At 37.8% G+C, this 25,816-nt stretch overlaps 1 protein-coding gene across 8 annotated transcripts in view; it reads left to right on the top strand.

Moving 5' to 3' along the window:
• Window positions 1-25,426, top strand: part of KLHL13 (kelch like family member 13) — a 76,429-nt gene extending 51,003 nt beyond the window's left edge. For all 8 annotated transcript variants that reach the window (XM_033072170.1, XM_033072174.1, XM_033072168.1 and 5 more), the window contains 6 exons: window positions 6,457-6,598; window positions 7,748-7,880; window positions 8,117-8,313; window positions 14,395-15,190; window positions 22,223-22,336; window positions 23,889-25,426. In XM_033072170.1, coding sequence (XP_032928061.1) covers window positions 6,457-6,598; window positions 7,748-7,880; window positions 8,117-8,313; window positions 14,395-15,190; window positions 22,223-22,336; window positions 23,889-24,376 — 1,870 coding nt within the window. In that variant the 3' untranslated portion in view covers window positions 24,377-25,426. The remainder of the gene's footprint in view (window positions 1-6,456; window positions 6,599-7,747; window positions 7,881-8,116; window positions 8,314-14,394; window positions 15,191-22,222; window positions 22,337-23,888) is intronic.
• Window positions 25,427-25,816: the final 390 nt, after the last annotated feature.

Genomic DNA, 25,816 nt, shown 5'->3' on the forward strand with positions numbered 1-25,816 from the left:
TGCTCAGGCTGTGTTGCTTCTGTACTGACTTTCCCTTCACCTTCCTCAGCTGGTCACTGCAATGAGCATCTTGTGCTGTAACTGTGTCAGAACAGCAGGTAAAGCTGGTGCTCTGCCTGCCTCTGCCCATCAGTGTGTGCCCACAAGGGATCTCCGTCCTTCTCTGCTGATTTTGGAGAGTTTGCAAGTCCTGTATCCTCATCTCCTGCTTCCCTTGGTCAGACTTGTGAAAGTAAAAAGCCACTTCTCACTGCTTTGGTCTATTATATAGAGCCTGTTTTGATGCTCTCCTTTTACAGAATACTCTCAGTTTAGAGGAAAGGTGGAAAATGGGACATTTATTTGCTTTTTAATTCAAGAAAGAGTAAGCTTTACTTTGTGCCTTTCTCCTGGAGTGGAAATTTAGAAAAGCTCAGTCTGAAGTTACTAAGCAAATATTTTTAAATATTCTGCTGTTATTGCTGCCCTTCTAATGTATGAAAAAGGTCAGGTGTAAAAAGTGAAATACTAAAATATAAACATCAGGGCATTGTCCAAAGTGAGCACTATTCAGCACTAGCTGCCACAACTGTTTTAGGAGATTGCATTCACATAGTTACAGTGCAATGATTATTCACTTGAGCCAAAAGGTTTGTAAACTTCAGGTTTCAGGTTGTGGTGGCCCCTTCAAGAATGAAATTGCATTTTAAAGAAATTCAATAGCCTGACAAATACAAGGTGGTTTTTGGTTTCAGTGTCAGCATCAAGTTCATCTAATAAAAATATAGTCTTTAAACTGCCCAGTAAAAACAGTGACATCTGAAGCTGATAGCACAGGACAACTGGTGATAGTGATAAAGGAAAAAAAGGCCTAATTCCCACTCCTGCTGTACTGTGTGTGTCACAGAGGTGATCCATGCAAAGTCATTCAGCACTGCCTTCCAGTGCTGTTCTTGTGTCAAATGCTGCATTTGGCTCTTGAGCAGCAGCAGTGCCAGTTCCTGTGTGCCCCAAAGCAAGAGCTGAGGTTTGAACCTGCTCCTTGCTCTGTGCAGAGGAGTTAACTTGCCATGTCATCTAGCTGGAATCATGTATCTGTTCTATAATGAACTTGCATTTCCTATAGAAACTTTTTTCTTATAATAAGATATCATTAGCTGTTGATAAAACTGGTTAGTTTTACTGGGTTGCTGATACCATAGAAGTATTAAATTAGAAATTCTTGATAAAAAGTAGTAATAAAAGGAAGAGATGTTATTTTAGGGGAGGACAAGTATAAAAGTAAGATCTTCACATGAATAAAGGATTTCCTGAAATTGTATGAGTAGAAGATATGGAATGGAAATGTGAACTACCATGATTGCATAATTTTTTCATCTACATTATATGATTTGAATATCTTAAAAAAATATTACGATATTTTCTTTAATACAATGCTGCCATATCAGTTCTCCTTACTGGCTCCAAGGTGCTCTGTTGGGGAATTCCTAATTTCATTACTCATGAAGCTGGAACATCTATTCTTAATGGGAAGACAGCAATATAGTCAATAACTTTTTTTTTTGGAGGGGTGGAATTAGGCCTACTAAAATGCTCTTCAGCAGATTATGTATGCAGAGTAAAAAATTTGTGGTTTTAATAACAAATGAAAGCTTTGTTGTGTTGTACTGGCCTTTTAATTAATAGGTTCATTAGCAGATTACGTGCATAGGTGCATGCATAAGATAGCCCTGGAATGTACCAGGATTTGGTGGTTTTTTTGAGGATTTTTTTTTTTAATAGGTGATAAAATCATAAGGATTTGACCTGCAATAAGAATTACCTAATATGAAATTGAAATCTGTCCTTGTTACCTGTTAAATATCAGAGTGCTGGCACGTGCCAGGGGTGTTTGCATCAGAAGCCATTTTACCAGTGACCAGAACACTTGTGGTCATGGTTCATTGAACAGTGATTTGACAGAGAAAATAAGGTTATAGTCCTTTCAAAAATGAGCTATTGAGCTTCACCAAATTAACAACTCACTCTCTGGCAAATCTGGCTTTGGCAAAGCTTTTACTGAGTTATGTAAAGACTCGGTTTTAAATAAATTGGAGAACATGCACTCTAAAATATCTGTAGCTGTAGGCTGATCTCTTTACTTTGTTTTCAAAGAGTCTCTACAGAAGTCTGAGAAACAGATGCATGGTTTACTGATGGAAATGAACAAATCCTCAATAATATTCTTAGTTGCCTTGTTTCTGTTGCATCAGAATAAACTCTACTACTACTAAGGAAAACTTCACAACAGAATATTGGTTTATTTAATTTGTGCCACTAAGCTCTACAAAATGGCAACTCCATGATTTGAGTATTCTAGCTGAGAATAAAATCTGTCACAGTTTTCATGGATCTTTGCTTATCATGGGTCACCTGGATGCTTCTGAACTGTTTTAACACATTAATATTTGCTAAGTGGTTTAGAAAGCAATTTGATTCTGTGAATCATGTTGTGACTCCAACCAGTGAAATCTGTCAGTATTTGCTGGAAAGTTAAAGCATGTTAATATCCGTACAATGAACACTCCATATTTCAGCACTACAAAAATATCAGTTGGAAGTACTTGGAGGATTAACTTGGAGGCATGAAAAAAGCACATTTGGTTACAGCCTCTAGGAAAAAACTGTGCTGTACTTGAAAGAATCAACATGAGGGTAGAAAGAAAATTCTAATTCAACCTACTTTGTGATAGCAACTAATTAACCTCTGGCACCTTTCTCTGAACTGCAAGCCACTGCTTCCCAGAGGTTGCAGAAAGTCAGGCAGCCCCTCTGCCTGCCTCTTGCAGTGTTAATATTCATTTCACAGGCAACTCCAACATTCCCTTGTTCTTACCACTGAGATGTTTAACCCTCTCCAGACCAAGTGTGTGTGTGTGTTGAAGATGGTTTTAGCATCCACACATAGAGCAACTTGTTGTGAATTCTCACTATATGTTACTGTAGTTTTAACTTCTTTTAACTTTTTTTTCCTAACTTTTTAAAACCCTAGCTAAAAATGGTACTGCTGCACTTCTTGTTTAATGATTTCTATTGATCAGAACAATAGAATTAATTAGGAAGTGAATTAACTTTCTCCTTTGGTAGTATGCTTAATTGTGATATACTGTACTTAAACAAAAAAAAAAAAAATCAATGTTTACATTCATTACTATTGAGTTAATTATAGTGCTTAGTAGACCTATGTTAATAAATGTAAATAATGCCTTTGGTAATTGTCCAAACAAGACAGATGTAGTTGCTGTGATTTTGCTGGAAAGTCAGTTGGACATTCAGTGCATTTCCCATCTGTTCTGGGTGTGAATGGCAGAGTTATTTCTGAATCTTAATGTTACAGCCCCTGCAACAGAAGCTACATTCTGAATGCTTTAGGATTTTATTGCAAGGTATACGATGCAATGCTTGGATTTTGCTCTTTGTGTGCTGCTGTTAACACAGAGCTTAAGCGCTGCAGCTTCACTTTGTCTTACAAAGAAAGGTTCTTACGTTGTGTGGAGATAAATGCTGAACTGCTACAAAGCCAGTGACAGAGGCACAATTTGTGGTTGCTCTGGGAATGCTCTTTCCCTCTTGGTGAATGTCACAGGGCTGGAATTCAGGGGATCAGTGCCTTGTTTCCAGGTGTTATTGCTGACTTGCTTTGGAACTTCTGCCAGAGCCAGCTCCTGAATGTCACTTTCTGCAGAAGGGAGAGGATACTCAACCCTCCAGAACTGTTAAGTTGTAGGTTAGAAATCAAACAAAAATCCCCAAGTCCCCACAAACAAACAAAAAACCCTCATCACAATTTTTTTTTTTGTTTATAGTTGTTTAACCATATAGGATTAATATAACCTGCTTGTCTTTATTCACATGGAATCATACACAGCCAAGTTGATGTCTGGGACTACAATTATAACAGTTATACTCTGAAGTTTTATAGTGTGAAATTTGCAGTTTTTAATACCTCATTCACGTGTGCAAGTTTCTGTCTAAATGTAACAGCAAATGTGGAAGAGAAATAGAGAAAATCTTTTCTGCAAAAGATCTTCAGGTGGTGAGCTGCTGAGCTTATGTGTGTGGTATGGAGAACTGCTCATTATATATGGAAAATCAGGTAGAGGAAATAACTCCTTATAGCCACATGACATGTCAAATGTCTGCTTTTGTGTATTGCAAGCATTTTAAGATTTATTTTATCCTCTCTGTCAACTGTGTAGTTTTAACGAGTTCTATTAGAGGATAGCTAGGACCCATAGATAACAGAGCTATGGGAAGTTGTGTGTCATGTTCAGAAAAATGCTTCCATTTTCCTAGCTGTTCTTGGAATAAATGAATAATGCTCAAGGTCTCTGCCTTCATTTGTAAAACTTATGAATTCTGCTGTCTGTCAGAAAGTCAAGGAGTGATGTGGCAAACATGGTAAAAAGCCCACTCCAAACAGCCAAGAAGGTTGGTTTATTTGACTGATTCTTTTTGTTATGATTTTGAATGATGTGTTCACTTTCTATTTTCTTCTGAGTTCAGAGAAAGTATTTTAAATATTCCTTCATGTAACATTTATCTGATCTGACATTTTGGGAAGATGCTTCAAGAGAGGAGAGTCAGATTCATGCTTGTTGAATCTGTTGTTCTTCACACCCATGCTTGCAAGTCTCCCCAAATTATTTTGTATTTCTTCTTAGAAAGACATGTACAAATTTAGAGACTGGATGTCCTTTGAAATTATGTAAGACTTGCCTCTATGTGATTGTATGAAAACTAAAATAGACAAAACCCACCAAAACCAAAACACTGTAGAATTGAGTGAAAAAAAAGAAAAGGCTTGTGAGCCAGCAACTGCTTGCTGCTCTGTTGCAAGGTTGTATTTGCTGGATGCAGAGAGAGTCTGGAGAGCCCTTTTCTAAGGTATATCCTGTAAACTGTTTAAATGACTCTGGATTTGTTTTATAAAATAGAGATAATTGTGTTTCAAAAATAGCACAAATCTTGCATGCTGCAGTTCATCCACATTAGTTGATTCAGCTGAGTACATTAGAAGTCACAGCTGTTTAGATGTACCCTTGTTCCTACAATGTTATGTCTGTGTGCATAAAATCTCTGTTTCAAACCCATGTACGTTGTTGAATGGTGAATTTGTTTTGAATATGTTTTTGTACCTTTTGTACTCATGGGTTTGAACAAGGCACATGATGCCATGAGGGTAATATGTGAGTTTCAGAAAGTGCTCTACTTGATCTTTGTACCCGAAGAAGGTGGGGGTAAATATTTTTTTTAAAAAAGGAAATTATGAAAATTATGTTTCTTCCACAAATTACAAATTTGTCCTTACATCCTTACATAGTGACCACAATGAAAGCTGGGAAAAAGGAGGGGGATTTAAACACATTCTTGTTACTTAAAGTAATTTCTGAAACTAATTTGAAGGCCAATGTTTTAACCTGCATGTTTAAAATTTGGAAACCTTTTTGTATCTGAAATTTACTGTGATGGCATCAAACAGCTATAAATCTGTTTTGAGACAGTGAGTCTTGATTAACAGTGGAGATGCCCTCTTCTGTGGATTAATAACTAATGTTTGCTAATTAAAATTGTGTACATATTCATTATACCTCTATAAAGGCTCATAGGTAGAACCTTAGATCACAGAAATTACAGAAACTAGGTGTTGTGAATATTTCTGTAGAAGAATTTTATTTGCATTTGCAATAATTGCAGGTTAGCATAGTTAGACTCTTGTATGTAACCTAATTTACATCTCAAGATTAAAGTAGTAGGCTAATAATACTGCAGTAATTCTTTAACAATTCTACCTAAAATTAGCTCATTCTGTCTAGATTTGGACAGTAATTGCTTGAAATCAAATCTTAAATTAAAATTATGAAGTGTTTGCCTGCACAGTAGCAAAATAATGGATATCATGTCCTAAAGGAATTCTAATTGTGTGTTTCAAAAACAGGTTAAAGCTGCAGCTTGAAACTCTATGATGTATATTTTCTATTATGAATAGTCATGCATGAATGAGGTAATGCAAGCTGTAAGAATGAAAATACTTTCTTTCATATTACACTTGAAGTTTCAGTGTTTGACCAGTTTGCCAAGGAGAAGCTAAGATGCTTGATTTTAGAAACCAGATGAAACTTCTACAAACATCCTACAACACTGGGTCATAGAAATAACATAGTGTGCAAGTGTCTAAATCAGGGAGCTGGGGATGGAAGGAAAAGGAAAAACTTGCTAGCCAAAAAGCAATTCTGCCTTTGTAGAGACTGTTAATGCTTCACTTTCTTGAATTAGCTGAAGGGAACCACTAAGGACCGATTCTGTTGCCTGCTGATTTTCTTTTCCTGTAGCCTGTGTGCTGTTACATTTCATCCCAGAAGACTGTGGGCTTAGAACAAAAGATCACTGAATGAAAGTGAGTTTGGTCTTAAGATTTCTGTGTTCCAATTTTCTTAGATCTCTGGTGGAAGAGGAGGATCCTCATATGAAAGTATCTCTTGGGGGCAGCGATATGGGCGTCTCTGCCCATCTACAGTCTTCAAAGACAGGAACCACAAGATTTTTCACCAGCAATACTCACAGTTCTGTGGTATTACAGGTAATTCAATATTCTCATGTCTATATTGAGCTGTACTGAGAATTTGGCTGGTCTAAACAATGAGTCCACTCAGTAGATTTTATCAGTCTAGTAATTCCTATAAAGCCTCAAACAGTCTCATGTAAGCATTGCTTGGGACTTCTTTTCCTGTGAGATAGAGGTTCAACTTTTAGCATCCGCTTGGGGAAAACCCCATGCCTTTTCTAGGGGTCATATCCCAGTCCACTCTCAAGTTCTGAGAGGCCACAACATTTAAACTCTGACATGACAGCTGTATCCAAGAAGCTTGCTTAAATATTGTTATTTTGTTAAGGCATGTTCCCAAGACAGCAGAGCCCTGCCAGGTTTGGTGTAATGCCCTGTGCTGGGTCTGACTGTGGCACTACTGTGTGGTAGAACATCTACAGAGCCAATATTGGCATTCTTGCTAGTATTAGAAAAATACCTGTTTGTAGGAAAATGTTTAATGTTTGAGCTTCTGTTTGCTCCTCAGTGAATGAAGGAGGAGAGTATTTAATCCATTTTCCAGTATCCATAACTGGGCCCATCTTTGGAGGAAATCTTGCTCTAGGATGCTGCTGTAGATGACTTTATTTTTTATTGCAGTTAAATGTCATAAGTAATTCAGAGGAGATCAGATGTATAATGGGAGTTTACTTTGGAGTTTTTAATGTGTAGTTTGGTGACAAATTTGGTAGTTATAGAATCAGGTAACAGCTTTCCTTTCAGGCCACAGACTTTCACAGCTGCAAACCCCTTAAATTGCTGTGGAACAAAATTATATCTAGAATATATATGTGACCAGAAGGGGTAGGTCCGAAAAAGATAGAAGTTCCTACCTGAAACAACTGCTATTGTGAAAGCTTACAAAGGAAACTTCTTCCTGAAAATAACTAAATTATTTGAATAAAACCACTTTCTAAGTCCTGGTGTACTTTGAATAGAGACTATTCAGATTGTTTTCAAATGAAGAATAATAATTGAATATATTACTGATAATGGTTTTAAGACGAAATATTTCTTTGTCACTTTTTTGGACCTACAGTACACATGTATATAAAAGTAAAGATATATTTACATATGGGAATTAAGAGATTCCCACTCTGCTCCCAAATCAAAGGGCTGCTATGCATTGTGCTTTTCCTGCAGGGTTTTGACCAGCTGCGAGTGGAAGGTTTGCTCTGTGATGTGACGCTCGTGCCTGGAGATGGTGATGAGGTGTTTCCTGTCCACAGAGCAATGATGGCTTCTGCAAGTGATTACTTCAAGGCCATGTTCACAGGTGGTGTTTTTATTAAAGCCCTCTACTGCTGTCTCCAAATTGCTCTCATTCAGCCACTCAGACACAAGTTCAGGGCTCCGCATGAGTCAGTCCAGGATTGCAAACACTGTGGGCTAAACATCTCTCTACTGTTACATATGGGCTTTTAAAATTATATTTTAATTCTCTCTAAATTTATGAAATCATTTCAACCCCATCAAAATGATCACATACATTTGCCTGCATGTCTGTTTCAGGAGGAATGAAGGAACAAGATTTAATGTGCATTAAGCTTCATGGTGTGAACAAAATAGGCCTAAAGAAGATCATTGATTTCATCTATACTGCAAAACTTTCCCTTAACATGGACAACCTTCAGGACACTCTGGAAGCTGCCAGTTTTTTGCAGATTTTACCTGTTTTGGACTTCTGTAAAGTATTTCTTATCTCTGGGGTAAGAATGTGTTTCCCTTTTATAATGTAAGGTTTTGGTATAAAGTTTTGTTTGTTCTTCTGTAATGACACAGACTTATGAAATTGTCAGTTATGTCTAAAAATAGCTATTATTCATAGTTTGGAATCACAGACAACAAATGTGCTTTATTTGCTTGAAAAACTTGGTTTTCTTCTGATCATTATGTGCAGTATGAGTTTGATACAAGTGCTTTACCACATTAAAATTCTTCCCTTACATGTCTGGTATGGGATGCTTCATGTTCCCTGCATGGCTGCACTCACTCCAGCATTACTCTGCTTGCTGCATTCATCAGATGTGCTTCAGTTTCATTCACTTTATTCCTGTGGTTACAGCCCTTCCATCTCAATGGGGGTGCAGTTACCTGTTTTCTGACTCAAACACAAAAAAAGCAATATCCAGGTAGGATCCCTCAGTTCCTGTCCTGCCAGCAGTGAGGAGCACCTGCTCTGTGGGGCTGTGGAACAGCAGTGGTGCAAGAGCTGTGCTGTCAAAGCAGCTCTGCCTGGAGAGGCACCATGCAGTTATTTCTAATGTTGATGCTAAATGTGCAGATACCTCACTAGAACTTTAACAGGGAGACTGGTGCTCCACACAAATTGCAAAATTATTTGGAATTCAGCTTTTGGATTCTGGAATGAGAAATAAAGAAGCAGGTATTCCTGTTGCTCTGCAGAGTACAGGCTTAGAAATGTGACCTCCCTAACTGAAAATACGTACCAGGATTTGTGCGAAACAGAAGACTCCAAGCTGGTAATAACAGCAATCTGTTTCATATATGTGTTAGAGATATTTAGGCCTGATTTTTAATTTGCTTTTAATTTGGAAATATTTTCTAACTGACCAGTTCTCTGTTAATGATGTGATAAATGTTTCGTTACGCTTAATACACTTCAATCCTACTTCACCTATTTTATGTTGCTCAATTTTTTTTCTTTTACCATCCAAAATGATGTCTCTCCAGGTTTGGCATTACTATAAATGCCAGCTTGGAAAAAGGCCTTGGTGGTGTTTTGAGTCAGGCATTTGAAAAGGGCTCCCTCTGATGGGAGCTGAGCCCTGGGGACACTGTGTTGCCCTTTCCCCTTTCTGGGTAGGGCAGCTGCTTGTTTATTTTTTGTTAAGGAAAGAACTTTTTTAATGTTAAATCATGTTATTGTTTAAAATGCTCATTCTCTGAAGGTATGTTTACTTGTGATGTTGACTCAGTCGCTGCTTTTGTTCAAATAAGAAATCTGTTTTGATACTGCATTTTCAAAGAATGAGGAAGACTTTATTAATTCTCTTAATTTTATTAGGGTTTTTTTCAGGAATACTTTCATTTAGATCTGTGTGTAAGAGGACATAATCTCATTCATGGTATAGCTGTAGAGGAAGTACAAAATTGAGGTTGTTCTGTTAGGATGCTAAGAACATATCTAGGCTTATATAAAGAATTTTTGAGTGACCTTACTTCTAAATTTGTCGAAACGAGTTGGTGAGCAAATGAGCTTCTTTTTGAAGGAGTATTTCTATAATTTAAATTAATATTCTGAGGAAGTATTGAGCTTATTTCTACTGAAGTTAGCTGGCCTGAGAGCTGAGGTAGCCATTCCCAGACAAATGCTTAATTGTCTTTGAATTGTCTGGGGAGCCCATTATTAAAGAGATTATAGAAGTCAGTTTATGTAAGGCATAATGTAATTGTGTACTTCACAAGAGGGTATTGGAAATATTTATGAAGAAAAACCAAAGCTTAAGGTAACAGCTTAATTTGTGTAACAAAAATAATGAGAATAGCATCTGTTTTGGCTCACTTTAAAGTGTTGTATTATTTCCTCTGCATTTACACCCTGCCTGTCAAGCAGCCCATTGCCTAGATTATCTTTGCTCTGCAACCAATTAGGCTCTCAGAAAAATAATGGAATACTTCCTAAGATGTTTTCTGTCTTACTGTTACTATTACTTTTAAATATACAGCTGTACAATAGACTCATGTGAAAACATCTAACTGAATTAAAATGCATAAAAATGCTGTGGAAATTTTTCAGACTAGTGAGTTCTAGACACAATACTGATTTTGCAAAAGTGGCAGCAGTGTATAAAATGGAAAAAGATGAGAAATTTACCCAAGTGAATTACAGCACTTAGGAAAATCACAGGGTAGTGGGGGAAAGGTTTGTTACACTGTAATTAAAGAAAACATTCCCAAACACTGAAAATTAGTGTTGTAGATGTACCTGCAAAAAAAAAAAAAATTCCTTCTATAACTCGGTGCTTTATGCTTTTGTAACTACTAGGAACTAGTCAAATATTGAGGGCTTAATACTTGGAAGTTGCCTTGTCAAATGAACTTATCTGTCTGAGGATGGAGCAGGTTAATCTGTTTTGTGGGACCATGGGATTTAACCTTTGCACCAGCCCTGACAGCCACCAGAAATGTGACTGTGCTGCAGGAGTACAATGGAGTCTGTTTTCCGAGCTGGTCAGATTTCTGTGCTGTTTTTTCTGGGTTTCTGTCGATGGAAGCCCACAGGAAAATTGAGGTTTTCAGGAGTGAGTTTGCTCTTTCAAACTTTGACCCTTTGAAGCACTGCATTAAGTGCTTCAGTGTCTAACAGTCATTGAAACAAAACAAAGTCAGAGACCTGACTGGTCTGTGCTACCAGCCTTGGTTTTTGAGAGCATGTTACTTTTCCTGAGCTCTTCTCCAAGGCTCTCATACTTGCAAATATTTTGTTGTGTCCGGTTTTGTAGTATTTTATAATCCGTTAAGTTTTATAATCAGTCAAGTTTTTATGAGAGCTTGGGAAGTGGTTGCTTCAAAATTTCAAAGAATTAATGAACTGCTTTCTCAAGAAAGTATTTTGGTTTTTGCTTTGGGTTTTTCAGGCTGGCATAACACGGTGCTGTGCTTGACCTTTCTTTTTTGAAAAGCTTTTTAGTGTTTTCTGCAACTTCTGCTTAGTAATGAACAATGAGTAATGTGAGTGAGCAGCTCAGTTCAGTAGTCAAAATAGGATTTATTTAAATGAAATTCTCAGCTCCTTGTGGAGCTGCTTAGCTGTTTGAACGTTTATGGCTTTTAGCTCTTTTCTTGTGAGTATTTCTATTAGTTTTTGGATACACTGTACAGTCAGTCTTATATATTCACCTGACATTTCCATTCTTCCTGTTCACTTCAGTGGGATTTCCAGAGTAGCAGATCCTTTTCTTCGCTGAAGAGCTCCTGATTGACTGATCCACACAGAACCATAGCATAAGTCAAACTTCTAAAAAAACCAAAAAACCCAATGTTTGGGTAACTGAAGTATTTCTTTAAATAATATTATTGTACTGAACTCTGTCCAGTTTGGAATATTCAAATAGAAGTAGCTATAACATTTCTTTCTGTTGAAGGATTATTTTTTGGCTCAGGATTTAAGAATCTCTGGAATATATATTTTTATGACTTTTAAGTCTTTGCAATGCAATTTAGCTTGGTACATTGTTTATTATCTTAGAGTACAGTAAAGAGGGTAATAGCAATTTTGCAAGGAAAGTAACCTCTAAGACAATATTAAATATCACTCTGATTTGAGGTGAGTGGTGGAATTTTAGTGAGTCAAACATAGTGCACAATTTCATAAGCATAATGGGAAGTACTTGCAATCATATATGAAAAAACCCTGAGTGTAGCACAGTCCCAGTGGATTAAGAAAGGGAGCATAAAGTAAATTTTCCGAGAATCAGGGGTTGACTGGAAACTGCTGATGTCATGTTCATCAGTCATTAACAGTGTGTAATGCATCAATAAATTTCTCAAATGTAAGAAGTCCAGGAATCTGCTCAGTTGCACAGATTTACAGTGTAGCATAATTATGGTAATACATAACTCAGTGTACTCTGGGCACTTGATAAGTGGCAGCCAGTCAGCAATAGCTCCAAATACTTCATTGCATCCTGAACATGTGCCAGTGGTACAGAACCTGCACAGGTTTTGCTTTGATCTTTTCAGTTCAAGTGTGTCTTTCCTGTATACAATAAGGCCTGCCTGCCTACTTTGATGTGGAGGAAGTGCTGCATCTCTCGAATTTGGTGCCAGTCAAAGTATTCCAAAATGATTTTAAATACAGTAACTATATAGCATGATATAAGATTTTTGGGATACTGCAAGTCAGCTGTTTGTTAAGGTGATTTTTCCGTTGCTTTGTTTTGAAATATAACTTGAAAGAAATTTAGAAGTAACAATGTTCTGTTTCATTTACTTAATTTATGATATTTCCATTATGCAAGTAATTTATGTAAATTAAAATACCTAAAAGAAAGTGTACAGAAATTAGAATCATAGAATGGCCTGGGTCAGAAGGGAGCTTAAAGATCATCCAGTTCCAACCCCTGTGCTGTGGACAGGGAGCTTCCACTAGACCAAGAACCCCATCCAGCCTGGCCTTGAACACTTCAGCAATGAGCAGCCACAGCTTCTCTGGGCAATCCTCAAAACCAAGTCAGAGAGTATTTTATAGGCTATTGCTAGTTGGTGTGGTTATATTTTGATATAAACAGTGCTGTCCCTCTTGTAATACAAAAAATTATTTCCATGTATATGAAGCACAAATATTTTCATAATAGAACTCCTGACAGTCAGCTGCACATTCATTTTATAGACAGGACCTGATTACAGGATTAGTAGGCATTTCAAGATGTGTGAATGAAGACTTCAGATGACTGTAGATCTTAACTCTTGGGCAAGTTAGATCAGTTTGTAGTGAATTAAGAAAATCTCCTGTTCCTGCACTTTTTAGGCATTTGAATTGTCTGGTATTAAAGGACAATGATCAGTTTGAGTTATATAGCGTTGAAATCTTCTGATCTCTGTCATGATCAGAAGGTCATTTGTATATTTTAGAATTCTCAGGCTCCAGTCAGGTCACAGTCCTCAATCTTTATAATCTTTTGAAAAATAACCATGAAATTCATAAGCTTAAATTCTTCTGGCATTACAAATGTAATGAGAATCACAAAGCTGTGGAACTGGTTGACACTGAGTAGGACTGACGTGCACAGAGACTAGAACATGTGTAAATGAAGCATGGATTGGAATAAGGTTTGAATGCAAAAAAGCTGCAATTCTCAGCAAGAAGCATTTGAGTGACTTGCTGGGCACATATACCAGAGAGCTTTCTGAAATGAGCTGACTGGCTTCACTGAAAACCCACTAGAAGTTGTGCCGCATACCTGGCAGGTTTCTTCCTCCCTGTGCCTTGGGTCCCAAGTGACCATAGAAATTCAGAAGCCAAAGATATAAAGGTAGATGCAGCTACAGATGCAGTGTAAACCAGATGATTATCAAGATACAGTCACTCAAGTACTGAGTTAAATTAGGGCATAATCCACACTGATAAAGCATTTAATGAACTGAGTATTTTTAGGGGAAATCCTCCTAGGTTCATTCTTTAAAAAAAAATTATGTATAAACTAAAATCACTAACTTTGTTATTTTTGGCACGTGATTAATTTTGAACAGAGTCTGTAAGAACATTGCCTTGATTTATTAAAGATACATTTTTGTTTGTTTTGAGGGAATGTATTTAAGAGATTGAACACTGTAAATATAAGTTGTTCGAAATATGTGGCATGCAGGGGTTAACTGTGCCATTCTCTTTGGGTTTAAGTCAATACAACTTTAATAATGTCAGAAAATGTCCAATGGTGTGACTTTTGTTTTTGCTCTCTCTAACCTTGGGCTGATCACCTCTCCCTTTATTTTATACATGTCTTTCTTACAAAGATGTTTTCAGAGCTTTTCAAAGATGAAGTGCTATAACTGCTATGTCTCATCATTGTATGAGGTATTTGACATAATATATGCCATCTGCTTGTTACTTCTCATTTCTTTCTTCAAAATAAGGAATAAATTGGGTCTCCCCATGCAGTCATGAATATATATACTGCATTGAATATTTACTCACGTGTAAATCACCTTGAGCACTGCGAAATGCTGAAATATTGCTAATTCTACAGTATTCATTAACTTTTACATTATCATTTAGACATCAAATTAAGAAAGTGTTTTGATTCCTTCTTGTGTTTATTTAATAGGTTTCGTTGGAAAACTGTGTTGAGGTTGGGCGAATTGCCAACACATACAATCTCACAGAAGTGGATAAATATGTTAATAATTTCATCCTGAAGAACTTCCCTGCATTATTAAGTACTGGTGAATTTGTGAAACTCCCCTTTGAACGTCTTGCCTTTGTGCTTTCAAGTAATAGCCTTAAGCACTGCACTGAACTTGAACTCTTCAAGGCAGCGTGTCGCTGGCTGCGCTACGAGGAGCCTCGCATGGAGTACGCTGCAAAACTCATGAAAAACATCAGGTTCCCCCTGATGACACCCCAGGATCTTATTAACTACGTTCAGACAGTGGACTTCATGAGAACTGACAACACCTGTGTCAACTTGCTCCTGGAAGCCAGCAATTACCAAATGATGCCGTACATGCAGCCGGTGATGCAGTCGGAGCGGACGGCCATCCGCTCGGACAGCACGCACCTGGTGACCCTGGGGGGAGTGCTCAGGCAGCAGCTGGTGGTCAGCAAGGAGTTACGGATGTACGACGAGAAGGCTCACGAGTGGAGGTCCTTGGCTCCCATGGACGCGCCCAGGTACCAGCACGGCATCGCCGTCATCGGCAACTTCCTCTATGTGGTGGGGGGCCAGAGCAATTACGACACCAAGGGAAAGACGGCGGTGGACACCGTCTTCAGGTTTGATCCTCGCTACAACAAGTGGATGCAAGTGGCATCTTTAAACGAGAAAAGGACCTTCTTCCACCTAAGTGCCCTCAAAGGACATTTGTATGCAGTCGGAGGTCGGAATGCAGCGGGTGAGCTAGGTGAGTCCTCCTGGAGCCAGCCCCTTGCCTTTTGTTGGGCCTGGAAATGCCCTGCTGCCCAGGGAATGGGTGGAGAGAAATAAGTTCAAGTCATTGGAGTGCTGCTGCTTTCTGGAAATACTGCAGAGAGAAATTTGTCATGGTTACTATTTGAAGTTGATTTTAGAAGGGATCTCACAAAAACAAATTCCAAATATGTATATCTTGTGTATTGATGCATATGTCTTGGCCTTTACCAGGAAACATGAAGTAAGCATGTTTGTCTGCCTGTGTAAGTGTGGGAGAATATAAATGCAGTTTTAAAAAGAAAAAATTAATCATTACTTCAGCTGAAAAACAAAATCCATTCCTAACGGATACGTGGCTCTAGCTGAAATGCACTGTTCACTGTTGAATGAACAACAGATTTTAAAAGAAACAAATTTCCTGGAATAGTATTTGAAATGCCAAGGGTTTTTTGGATGTGGGTTTTTTTGGTTTTTGGCTTTGGTCTTTTTTTTATTTTGTTTTGTTTTAGTCTAATGAGTGTGATTGATTTCATTCACAGGTTAGTGAGATTCAGTTATTCTGATGTTCTGGGCTTTTTAATTATGAAAAATGTTATATTTCAATAATGGTCTTGTGAGTATGCAAGTAATTTATTTGTATGAAAGACTGAATTACTTGGTCCTGGTGCCTCATCTTTTCCCCTCTTTCAGTTGACATTTAATTTAGTTTGAGCAGCAAAAAATCCCAACCCAAATAGGAAGAAACCAACAAAAATAAAATAAAATAAAACCAACCATGCAAAACAAAATAAAAAACAAATAAAACCCGCAAAAACACAGAAGAAATCCCCCTCATATCCGTTCTCAGGCGTTAACAAAAATCTGAAGAGGTTGATCCCTATTCATCCACTGCATTGTGCAAAGCCATGGTGGTTAGCATTCAGTCAAGCCTGGAGTAGGAGACTCAGCTGTAAATTTGTCTGTGTTTTAAAATTGAAATGTCACAGATTATGCTTGAAAGTTTTTCGTAATATTATATCTAAACCAGATGTAACTTCTCATTTAGTTTGCTGCTTTCAGCCCAATACTCAGCTGTCCTGTGTCCCTTTGTGGCTTCTACCTCTTGCTACTGAAATTTCCTTTTCAGGAATGCACAGATATCTGTAAGTGCAGTGAGAAACATCAATTGAAGCAATGCAAAACTTGATTTTCTCCTGCAGGATCTGTGGCTTCTTAAAATTACTGCATCTCTGTTATTTACATACACAGGTTTAATTCATTGTCATGTTGCAAATTTTCATAGGAAGCATACAATACACTGCTTCCACCACACAAAAGTGGCCTGGCTTTGCTAAAAATTTAAAATCCATTCCAATGTTTGATGAAATGGGACCTTTAAAAATGCCTCCTTTTCCAAAAAGATGGGAAACTGCTTAGCAATAACTTGTTTTCCCTAGACAGCCATTTTCTGATGCAGATCCTGAGGTTTTCAGAATTTTTTACTATGTATCACTTTATTTACCTAAAAATACATCATAAATAATCTCTGTATCCTATAAAAGACTTAATGTACAAACTAACATATATTGATCTTTGAATATCAGAAAACCTGATATTTAGCTTCAGTGAACTATTGTCTAACTATTGTATGGATTAATAGCAAATAATCAGATTGCTGACCTTGTGCACTGTACAATCTGAACAGAGTAGGGTTATAAAAATGTCAGTGAAAAAGTTGCAAGTCTGACAAAATCAATATGAAATAATATTGCACTAAGCCAGTGCAGCCTGGAGTATGAAGGAGGCTTTGAGCACAGTTACCTCAAATTAGATCAAGCAATATTGTTCTGCTGACCTCAGCTCTTCTCCTTTCTTTAATTAAAATACAGAATTTATCACCTATCTAAAATTCTTTTGTAAAGATATCATTAAAATGCTGTAGCAATTTCCACAGACCTGAAAAATGCCACTGGATCAGTCTGTGGGAATAGCACTTTAAATGCTAAATGTTGTAGCTGTCTGATGCTTTGATTTGGGGCTTCAGGTTCTTTCCTTGTTAATTGTGAGGTGAGTCACTTTCCATTTTCATATTTCTTTCATAAACCTTGACAACTGGAAGATGCAATCCAGCTTAAACTTCCCATTCTGTTGAGAAGAGAAAATCTCTGTCTTTTCATAGAAGAAAAGGTCAAATGTGTGTTGGACAGATATTAAAGAAGTTGCCCTTGGGTTCAAACTAATTTCAGTCTGTTGTTAGAGAGGAAAAATCCCAAAACCTGACTTGAGCTTTCTGGAAGATTGGTTCTTATGGAAAAGGACCAAAGGATTAAAGTTACTAAAATGATTTTTTCTTTTTCCCCTGACATTCATGGGAATAAAAATTATACTTTTTAAGACTTTCTATCAAGCCTTCTCAAAACAGTTTTCAGATGTTTAATCTTCTGAGAACTTTGTGGACGCCACTTTCTACATCTGTAATACTTGCTTTGATAATAATGAGCTGCTGTTTTACCAGTGATGCCACTGAGAAAAGTTTGGTTCACTGGACTGGATCAGTGAATTTCCATGTAAATACTACGTGTGTTGGAATGTGGGAAATGTATCCTTTAAATTATGATATTATAAATTCGATTTTTCAACCCTGTGACAGCTTAGGGCTGTGTAGAATTAAGCACAACTCCTGGAAGGATTGTAGATAATTCTGGTTAGTTCCCTTTAAATGTCAAGGCAGGCACCTGCCAGAGGTATTCCCAGAAGGCAGGAGAACAGCACCTGGGCACAGGGAGGAACCTGGAGAAGGCAGGTGTGCAAAACACAAAACTTTTTGGACAAAGGGAAAACCAGGTGTGGCTGACAAAGACACTTGTGAAGCACAGCACGTTTCAGATTCCAGCTGAGCACTGGAGACTGTTCTCTCTCCTGACAGGTACATTTCTGTAGCTCATTTCAGTTGTGGTGCTTGATGGCAGAAACTGTGTGTGTAAGTAGTAGAAAACTTGTGCATTTAGGTATTTTCCAATTACTTCAGGCTCTTCTGTTGATAGGCTTGAGTAGAGTTTGGGGTTTTTGTCTATGGGCTTTTCCTAAGCACTTTCGGGGATGTTGGTTTGTGACTAAACCACAGATCATTCATCACACTGCAATAAAGACAGAGAGAAAACCTCCAGACCACTTACCTGTTCTTTTAACCCTCTGCCCATCAAGTTGGAAGGTATTTATTTTCCAGATGCCCTGTATGATGTTGAAGCCTCCTTGTTTATGTAAAACCTTCCCCTGTGAATGTGTGTGCACATATATATGTATGTATGTGTATAAAGATATAGCAGATATATTTTAAATGTTATTGATTCATGTGCACCAGTACCCACTTGGGCTGTTCACTGTCAGAGGAGTATTGTGAATATCACAGCAGAGTGTGATCTAGAGGACCTCTTGTGCAGAGGCTTGTTTTGGAGTGGCTCCTTGCTATGCTAGGACAAAATTAATGAGGACTATTTAATCAAGTCAACTTGAAATTGCACAGGAACAAGCTGTATTATAGAAATTACATAACAAAATTAAGAGCCTGAGATTTGGGACATCACAGAGTTGCTAAGTGCTGCTGTAACAGATCTCAAGACACTTTAGAAACTACTGACAGAGAAGTGTTAAATATCTGTAAACTCCTCAAATAGCATCACAGATGGCACAATAAAATGAGTGTAGGCTGAACATCCCTTGGGACTGCCAAAACTTTGTGTCTTTTTGAGATTGCTTAATTCTATTAAGATGAGGCCAGTCTTCCCTGGATTATGGTAATGAACACATCAAAAGTTCTGTGTTACACATAAATAAAGCCTGGTCTGAATCATTCATGGTGTTAGAAGAATGAATCCATCACTCTCCCTTAAGTGCATTAAAGCAGCAGTTTTAGAGTGTTTAGTGAACTCTGCTCTGTCTGGAGATTTTCTAGAGATGTCTGTCTTAAATTATGGGCACCTTAAATAGCTGGAATTTTGAACGTTTTTTTTTCTTTTCAGTGCAGAGGAATATCTTGCTAAAAGAGAGAAGTTGAATGACCTTGCAAGGTAACAGGGAAACAAATATACAGATAATCTAACAGAAGAGTAGGGTTTTTCAGCTGGAAAGTGATAAACTTTGTTTTTGAGCAGAGTGGATGTGAGATTTGAGTTGGAATAGTTTGTCTGAAATAGTGTCAGACAGTAGTTTTGCTGTACTAGGAATGTTTGAGACCGTTTTGAAGCCCCATCAGAAAGTGACAGGTTTTGGAATCAGCATCATCCTTTCTCAGATAAACATCTGTACAACATGGTGATAGTGATGGTGGTAACTGCTACCAATTCTGCATGATTTGTCTTCTCTTGCTAAGGGGATATTTTGGCTATGGCTTCTCTCTTAAATGCAGTTTGTAGTGCAGAGTGAGATTAAACTGTCCAGTGTTGAATGTCATATTTATTTGGGTGCTGCTGGCTCTGCAGTTGCTTTGCACATCCTCTGCTCTCCCTGTCCTTGGAGTGTGTTGGAAATCCAGGTTCCTCCCCTCGGTGCAGAGTGGGAGCACTTTGGGAAGGGGGATGCAGCTTTTGTGGAAGCAGCAGAGTTGTGGTTTCAGCACAGAGGAGCAGAGAAAGGGGATTGGATGGGGCTGCTCTAGGGTGGAACTGGGACAACTATCATTACTTCACATCAAATCTGTTCCTGATTTTGAAATTTCTGCACATCTTTGCTTCTGATTGCTAAATAGAGCAGAGTGGAAAGGAGCTTTCATTTTAAAAAAGAATATTGGAATGGATGTAGATATTCACAAGGGCAAACCTGGGTTTATTTGGGGATTGGGCAAAAACTGCATGTGATGTCAAGGTGGCACTGCACACAAACACAACTCACAGATTTAATTTTAGGTGTCATTTGTTGAATTAGTTCATTGTGCCTATACCTTTTTTTGGGCAAGAGAGTGTCTCCAGCATTCCCTGGATTTATGGCTAAGTTCTTGATGGGACACAGAAGGCCTGCAGCATATCAAATGGAAAGGAATACAATTTTTTTTAAGAGGAGATTCTTGTCTTAATAAAGACAACTCAAACAACCAAGGCAGATCTCTTAGAGTAGACTCTGGAACTTGTCCATATATTGGGCAGATTTTTTAAATCAAAAATTTGGAACATCACCAGTACTGCAGACATACATGACTTTCAGTTACTTTGTATTGGTTTGTTATTTTTTTGTCCATCTTACACATCCCTGAGATGGCAAAACTGGGAGTCCTTGTGTGAGGCTCTCTCACAGAACCAGATGCATTTCAAGATTTCATTAACTATTTTGAAACAGTTTCAAGAATTTGTAATTAATAATTTTATACATGCAAATCACCATATATAATTTGTTTAGAAAAAAAGCAGAAATTTAGTGTGTTTTGCCTTTTTAATGAACTTAATGTTCTGGACTGTCAGTTTTCGCATTTCATAAATTTGAGATTCACCTCCTGGGTGGAGAAAAGCTGAAGCAAATCCAGCATACTGTAACAATTTAACAACTCTTATGTGCAAAATAGATTTATTTTTCACTTCTAGCCTTAGATGATACTGAACTGACTGTAAAATAGTATTTCTGACATTGTAACTGGGAACTTCTATTTTCAGTGCATGTACTTGAGCCGCTAATTGCATGGAGTTATGCATTATCATCCCGTTTTGCAGCAATAAGGAGGTTATGCAGCAACTAAACGAGAATTCAGAAGGTCACTCTAATGTGCTCTGTACTAATTTTTTCATGACTACAGTTGGTTTTTTTTTTGTAGTCTGAGACCATAGCTATACTCTTCCAAAATGATCCAGAGGATCTTTCTAAAACAACTTTGGAGTTAGGGTGAGGTGCCTTTTGTTCACTATGTAAGTGTTACTGTCTGATGTTCTTTACTGGCCTGGTTTATAATTAGGCTTAAACTAACACTAACTACATTCTGCCTTTATAATGATGAGTTTCTCAGATTCTAAGGGTATTTTCTCTCTTGGTTGATGTGTAATCCTGCACTATTAAGTCACCAACACTGATTCCATAAAGCTGACTCAAATTTTCTACCCTTGATTCAACAAAAACCTTGTTCCAGAACAAGTAAAATGTCACTTTTAAAGACAGATTTGATTTTTCTGTGTATAGTTCATAAACAACCAATAGAGATTAAGCGGTCTTTAATTATTTAAAATGAGATTTAATTTATCTTTAATTATTGACAACTGTGCATCATAAAGCTATGGGGTTTTTGAGGATCTTGTGCCCCTCTGATCATACTGTAGTATTCAGGCTGCCCATACCTACAGCTTGCTCTATTATTGGCAATAATTGGCAATAATCTGCCTTCTATTTGTATTCCCTGTGCTTATTGCATGTCATTTTCCTGCAACCTGCATCTCTCCCATCTTACATCAGATAGAGATTTCCTTCTCAGGAATCCATTCTGTGCTGGGTTTCTTCTGAACTTGGCACTGTGCTCTGGGATTTCTGATGTGATAAAACCCTTGATCATTTCAGCATTTCAACTCACAGAGGAAACTGCACAAATAGAGTCATACACCAACACAGGCACTCCTTATCTCCTGTCCAGATTCAGGGATGGTTTGGGTTTTTTAAAAAACTTTTATTTTAAGCTTGGCTTTTGTAAATTGATGTAGTGACTTGCATATGCTGTGCTGTATGTTGCTGTGCAAATCCTTAATAAAACACTGCAATATAATAGAAAATTAGTCAGCAAGGAGCAGAGTGTTCTCTTGGCAAGTTTGCTGATGGTACAACCCAGCTGGACACAACCTGTTCTTGGTGACCCTGGTTTAGCAGAGGAGTTGGACTAGGTGATTTCCAGAGGCCCTTTCCAGCCCCATCTGCTCTGTGGCTCTGTGAGAGTGCTCAGTAATTCCCTTGAGACTCCCTCAGCTGAACAAGTGTTACTTGTTGGCACTTCCTCTGTGAATGTTTGTGCCACTGCACTGAGCTCAGCACCAAACTACCATGCTGGTTTCAACACTTTCATGCTCTCCTTTGTCTCCAACAGCCACTGTGGAATGTTACAACCCCAGAATGAACGAGTGGAGCTACGTGGCAAAAATGAATGAACCCCACTATGGTCACGCCGGCACCGTGTACGGGGGGTTAATGTACATTTCAGGTAAATCATACCTGTGTATCATCTCTGTGAAACAATTGCTTATCTAACTTTTCCTTCAGCAGAAGGCAGTACAATTTAGTCTGTGGTTGCAGTAGGATTGCCATGGTTTCTGTAGTGATGCAGTTTCACATGAAGCCAGTCAAACGCACATACGCTGCAGGCTCTGACAAAATTATTATAGATAATGTTATGCTTAGTAATTGAATAACTCTGAATTTCAAAGCAGTTACTCACTTTACCAATCAGAATAAAGTTTTCTGTATCCACATATACAAATTTATATAGCAATATGATTAAATGTAATATTGTCATAATATATCATTATAATTGTGTATAACATTATTAAATATTTATAACATATATTATGATATAATATGGCAACATAATTAAACACAATCTTGCTATAAATTTTGGAATACACTGGAAATATTATTACTTTAAAGAACAACTTTTGCCTTCATTGAGTTAATGGAAAGGGCTAAGTTCTCATGTTAATCATAGTATATAAGTGATATCTGTACTTTCACCAGTTTTTTATTGGAATGTACTTGGTCCTGTATGTCACTGAGGTTGTAGTTTCATTTTTTTTCCAAAGGGGTTGTCTGAAAATCTACTATTAGCTCAGTTTTTAAAGAAGGTTCAATCTGTCTGTTGGTGATCATGGCAGAGATCACAGGCCTGTGTTCTCCTGCTGAAATTTGAAAGGATGTCCTCTTAAGAACCAAGCTGAGATTGAGGGTGGGAGGTGGGACAAGGTTGCTTAGCTGACAAAAACTGGTGGGGAGATGTGCTGGAACAGCTTGATTTAGGGGCCCTTGTGCCAGTAGACTAGGAGGAATTTGCTTTAGAATTTACTGTAAGGTACAGGTGCTCATTTTCCTGTGAGCAAGTCCATTGAGCTCCTTATTGCTTGTGCTGTTGTCAGTTATGTTTTGTCCATTTTGCTTGTTTTAATGCAGGTGGCACATGCATATGCTGCCTGCTGTTTTTTTCATGTAGATCCCACAGATTTTTCTTTTCCTTTTGTCCTGAAACCTCTCCAAGTGCTTTTGCAGGGAGCTATGGAGAAGGTAAATGTAGAGGAAACCATAGGTAACTGTTAACTGAAGAATATTTGAAATGTGTCTCCTGTCTCTATTCACTTGTAGTTGATGAAAAAGGTTTTCTGATGAAAATTATACTATGTGCTATTTAAAACACATAGTATCAAAATTTGAAAGGGAAATGGATTCTTGATGGTAAGAAACAAAACTAGCAAACTGATTGAATGTAAGCAAAGAAATGATTTTGCAAAACAGAAGCATAGATAAATTTTTGTTCTTTTAATCTGCCAGTATCAAATGTGTAAGGAGGTGCAGTATGAGACATGGCTTCTGTCCATACTCCCATTTAAAGCAACAAATGGAATTTGAAATGGGGTATTTCTGTGACAGTAAACAAAGCTAGAGTGAAGAAGTTTTAAGGAAGATGGAATTCTTTCAGTAAAATGTATTTTTTAAATTTAATGCTTATTAGGATGAGCACTACTCTAACATGTGTCTTATTTCTTTAGGGGGAATTACCCATGATACTTTCCAAAAGGAACTCATGTGTTTTGACCCTGACACAGACAAATGGACTCAGAAAGCTCCGATGACGACAGTCAGAGGTCTGCATTGCATGTGTACTGTAGGAGACAAGCTGTATGTTATTGGTGGAAATCACTTTAGAGGAACAAGTGATTATGATGATGTTCTAAGCTGTGAATATTACTCACCAACTCTAGACCAGTGGACTCCAATTGCCGCCATGTTACGTGGGCAAAGTGATGTTGGGGTTGCTGTCTTTGAAAATAAAATCTATGTTGTTGGAGGATACTCTTGGAATAACCGCTGTATGGTGGAAATAGTTCAGAAGTATGATCCAGAAAAAGATGAGTGGCATAAAGTGTTTGACCTTCCAGAATCCCTTGGTGGCATCCGAGCCTGCACTCTCACTGTTTTCCCTCCGGAGGACAATACAGGGTCACCGTCTAGAGAGTCTCCTCTTTCAGCACCTTAGAACCAGCCCTTGACTCACAATGTTGTAGTAACACCTCTGCACTGCATCATGGGGTCTGTTGTTTTTCTTCAGTAGTTTCTGTTAGGCTTAGCCTACAGCATTTCATACAATTACTGGAAAAAAGAAAAGACTTGGACATGATTTGTGCTGTTTGTTTGGCCTGGAATGTCTCTCGAGTGGTTAACAAAAAAAGATGTACTTGCCCGAGCCAAATGTTTAACAAATGAGGGGGTATTGTCTATGAAATGTATGAACTAGGTATGTTATTAATGTTGTATGTTGGGTGTGAGGTACCTTATAGCTTACATTTGGGAACCCAGTGAGTCAAATTTGTACTGAACATGTCACAATTTCATGTTGAAATCCTTTTTCCTTTCATTTTCCACTGCAGATTACAAGGGTAGGTAGACCACATCAATGTGAACGTTCTAAAGGTTGCCAAGGGGCCTGAGCTACCTCCCTCTTTACACAGAGTATTTTTGACATATCTGTTTACCCACCTGACTTTGTGGGTGCTTTCAGAGCATATGAAGTTTCTTAGGCAGAGGGAAGAAATAAAATAATTTAAAAATATTAACACTGTACAGGAGCAAACCTTGTAGAGGCTGGGAGTTTTTTATTACATATATCGAGTGTTTTTCCTGAGTCAGTTGAATGATGCTTCAAACAAAACATCCTACACATGTTTGTGTTTTTTAATTTGGTTTTATTTTTCAGGAATTGGCTTCCGCTTCCCTGGGAGCACACACAATTAACAACAGGAATTCAGTGCAGTTGTGTATTCTGTATGGCTGTACTGAATAGGGGTAGTTAAGGGCTAGAAACAGTAACTTAAGCCACTGAATTTGACCAAACTGTTCCATCCAATCAAATTGAATCTACCTTTTCTCCATTGCTGTTGAGATAACTTGCATATTGTGTCCTCTGTATAGTCTCAGTTAATAAGGTTATTTAGCACAAAGTGCAGCTTCAGTAAGAGAGCTGCTTTTGCTCAGTGAACCTGGACTACCACGTTTTACCTTCTTTTGTTCAATAAAACTTTTAACTGCAGTTACCCAGTCTAAGCTACCTCATTAATGTATTTGGTTTTCCTCCTCTGCCTCACTGTCTCCAGGATACGCATTACGTATATCCATGCGGGTAGATGAATTTGCTAGGAAACCAATGCAGAAGTGATCATGAATGGGTACTTTTGACCTACTTTTAAGAAACTATTTTGGTCTGATGTGTTCATTTTATTGTTAGGGACTGATGAAAAAACAGTCTTAATGTTTTTTTTTCCTTGGAGAACTGCTTATGTGTGCAGCCGTGCAAATTCACAGGAATCTTTACCTGCTCCAAAATGCAGTGCCCTGCTGACAAACTGCAGCTCTGATTATGCCATTGTGCTTGTTCTGAACTTCCCATCATGTTACAAGTCATTTTGATAATGAATGCAGT

This window comes from Catharus ustulatus, chromosome 14 (genome assembly GCF_009819885.2).
Source record: "Catharus ustulatus isolate bCatUst1 chromosome 14, bCatUst1.pri.v2, whole genome shotgun sequence".
NCBI classification, from domain to species: domain Eukaryota; kingdom Metazoa; phylum Chordata; class Aves; order Passeriformes; family Turdidae; genus Catharus; species Catharus ustulatus.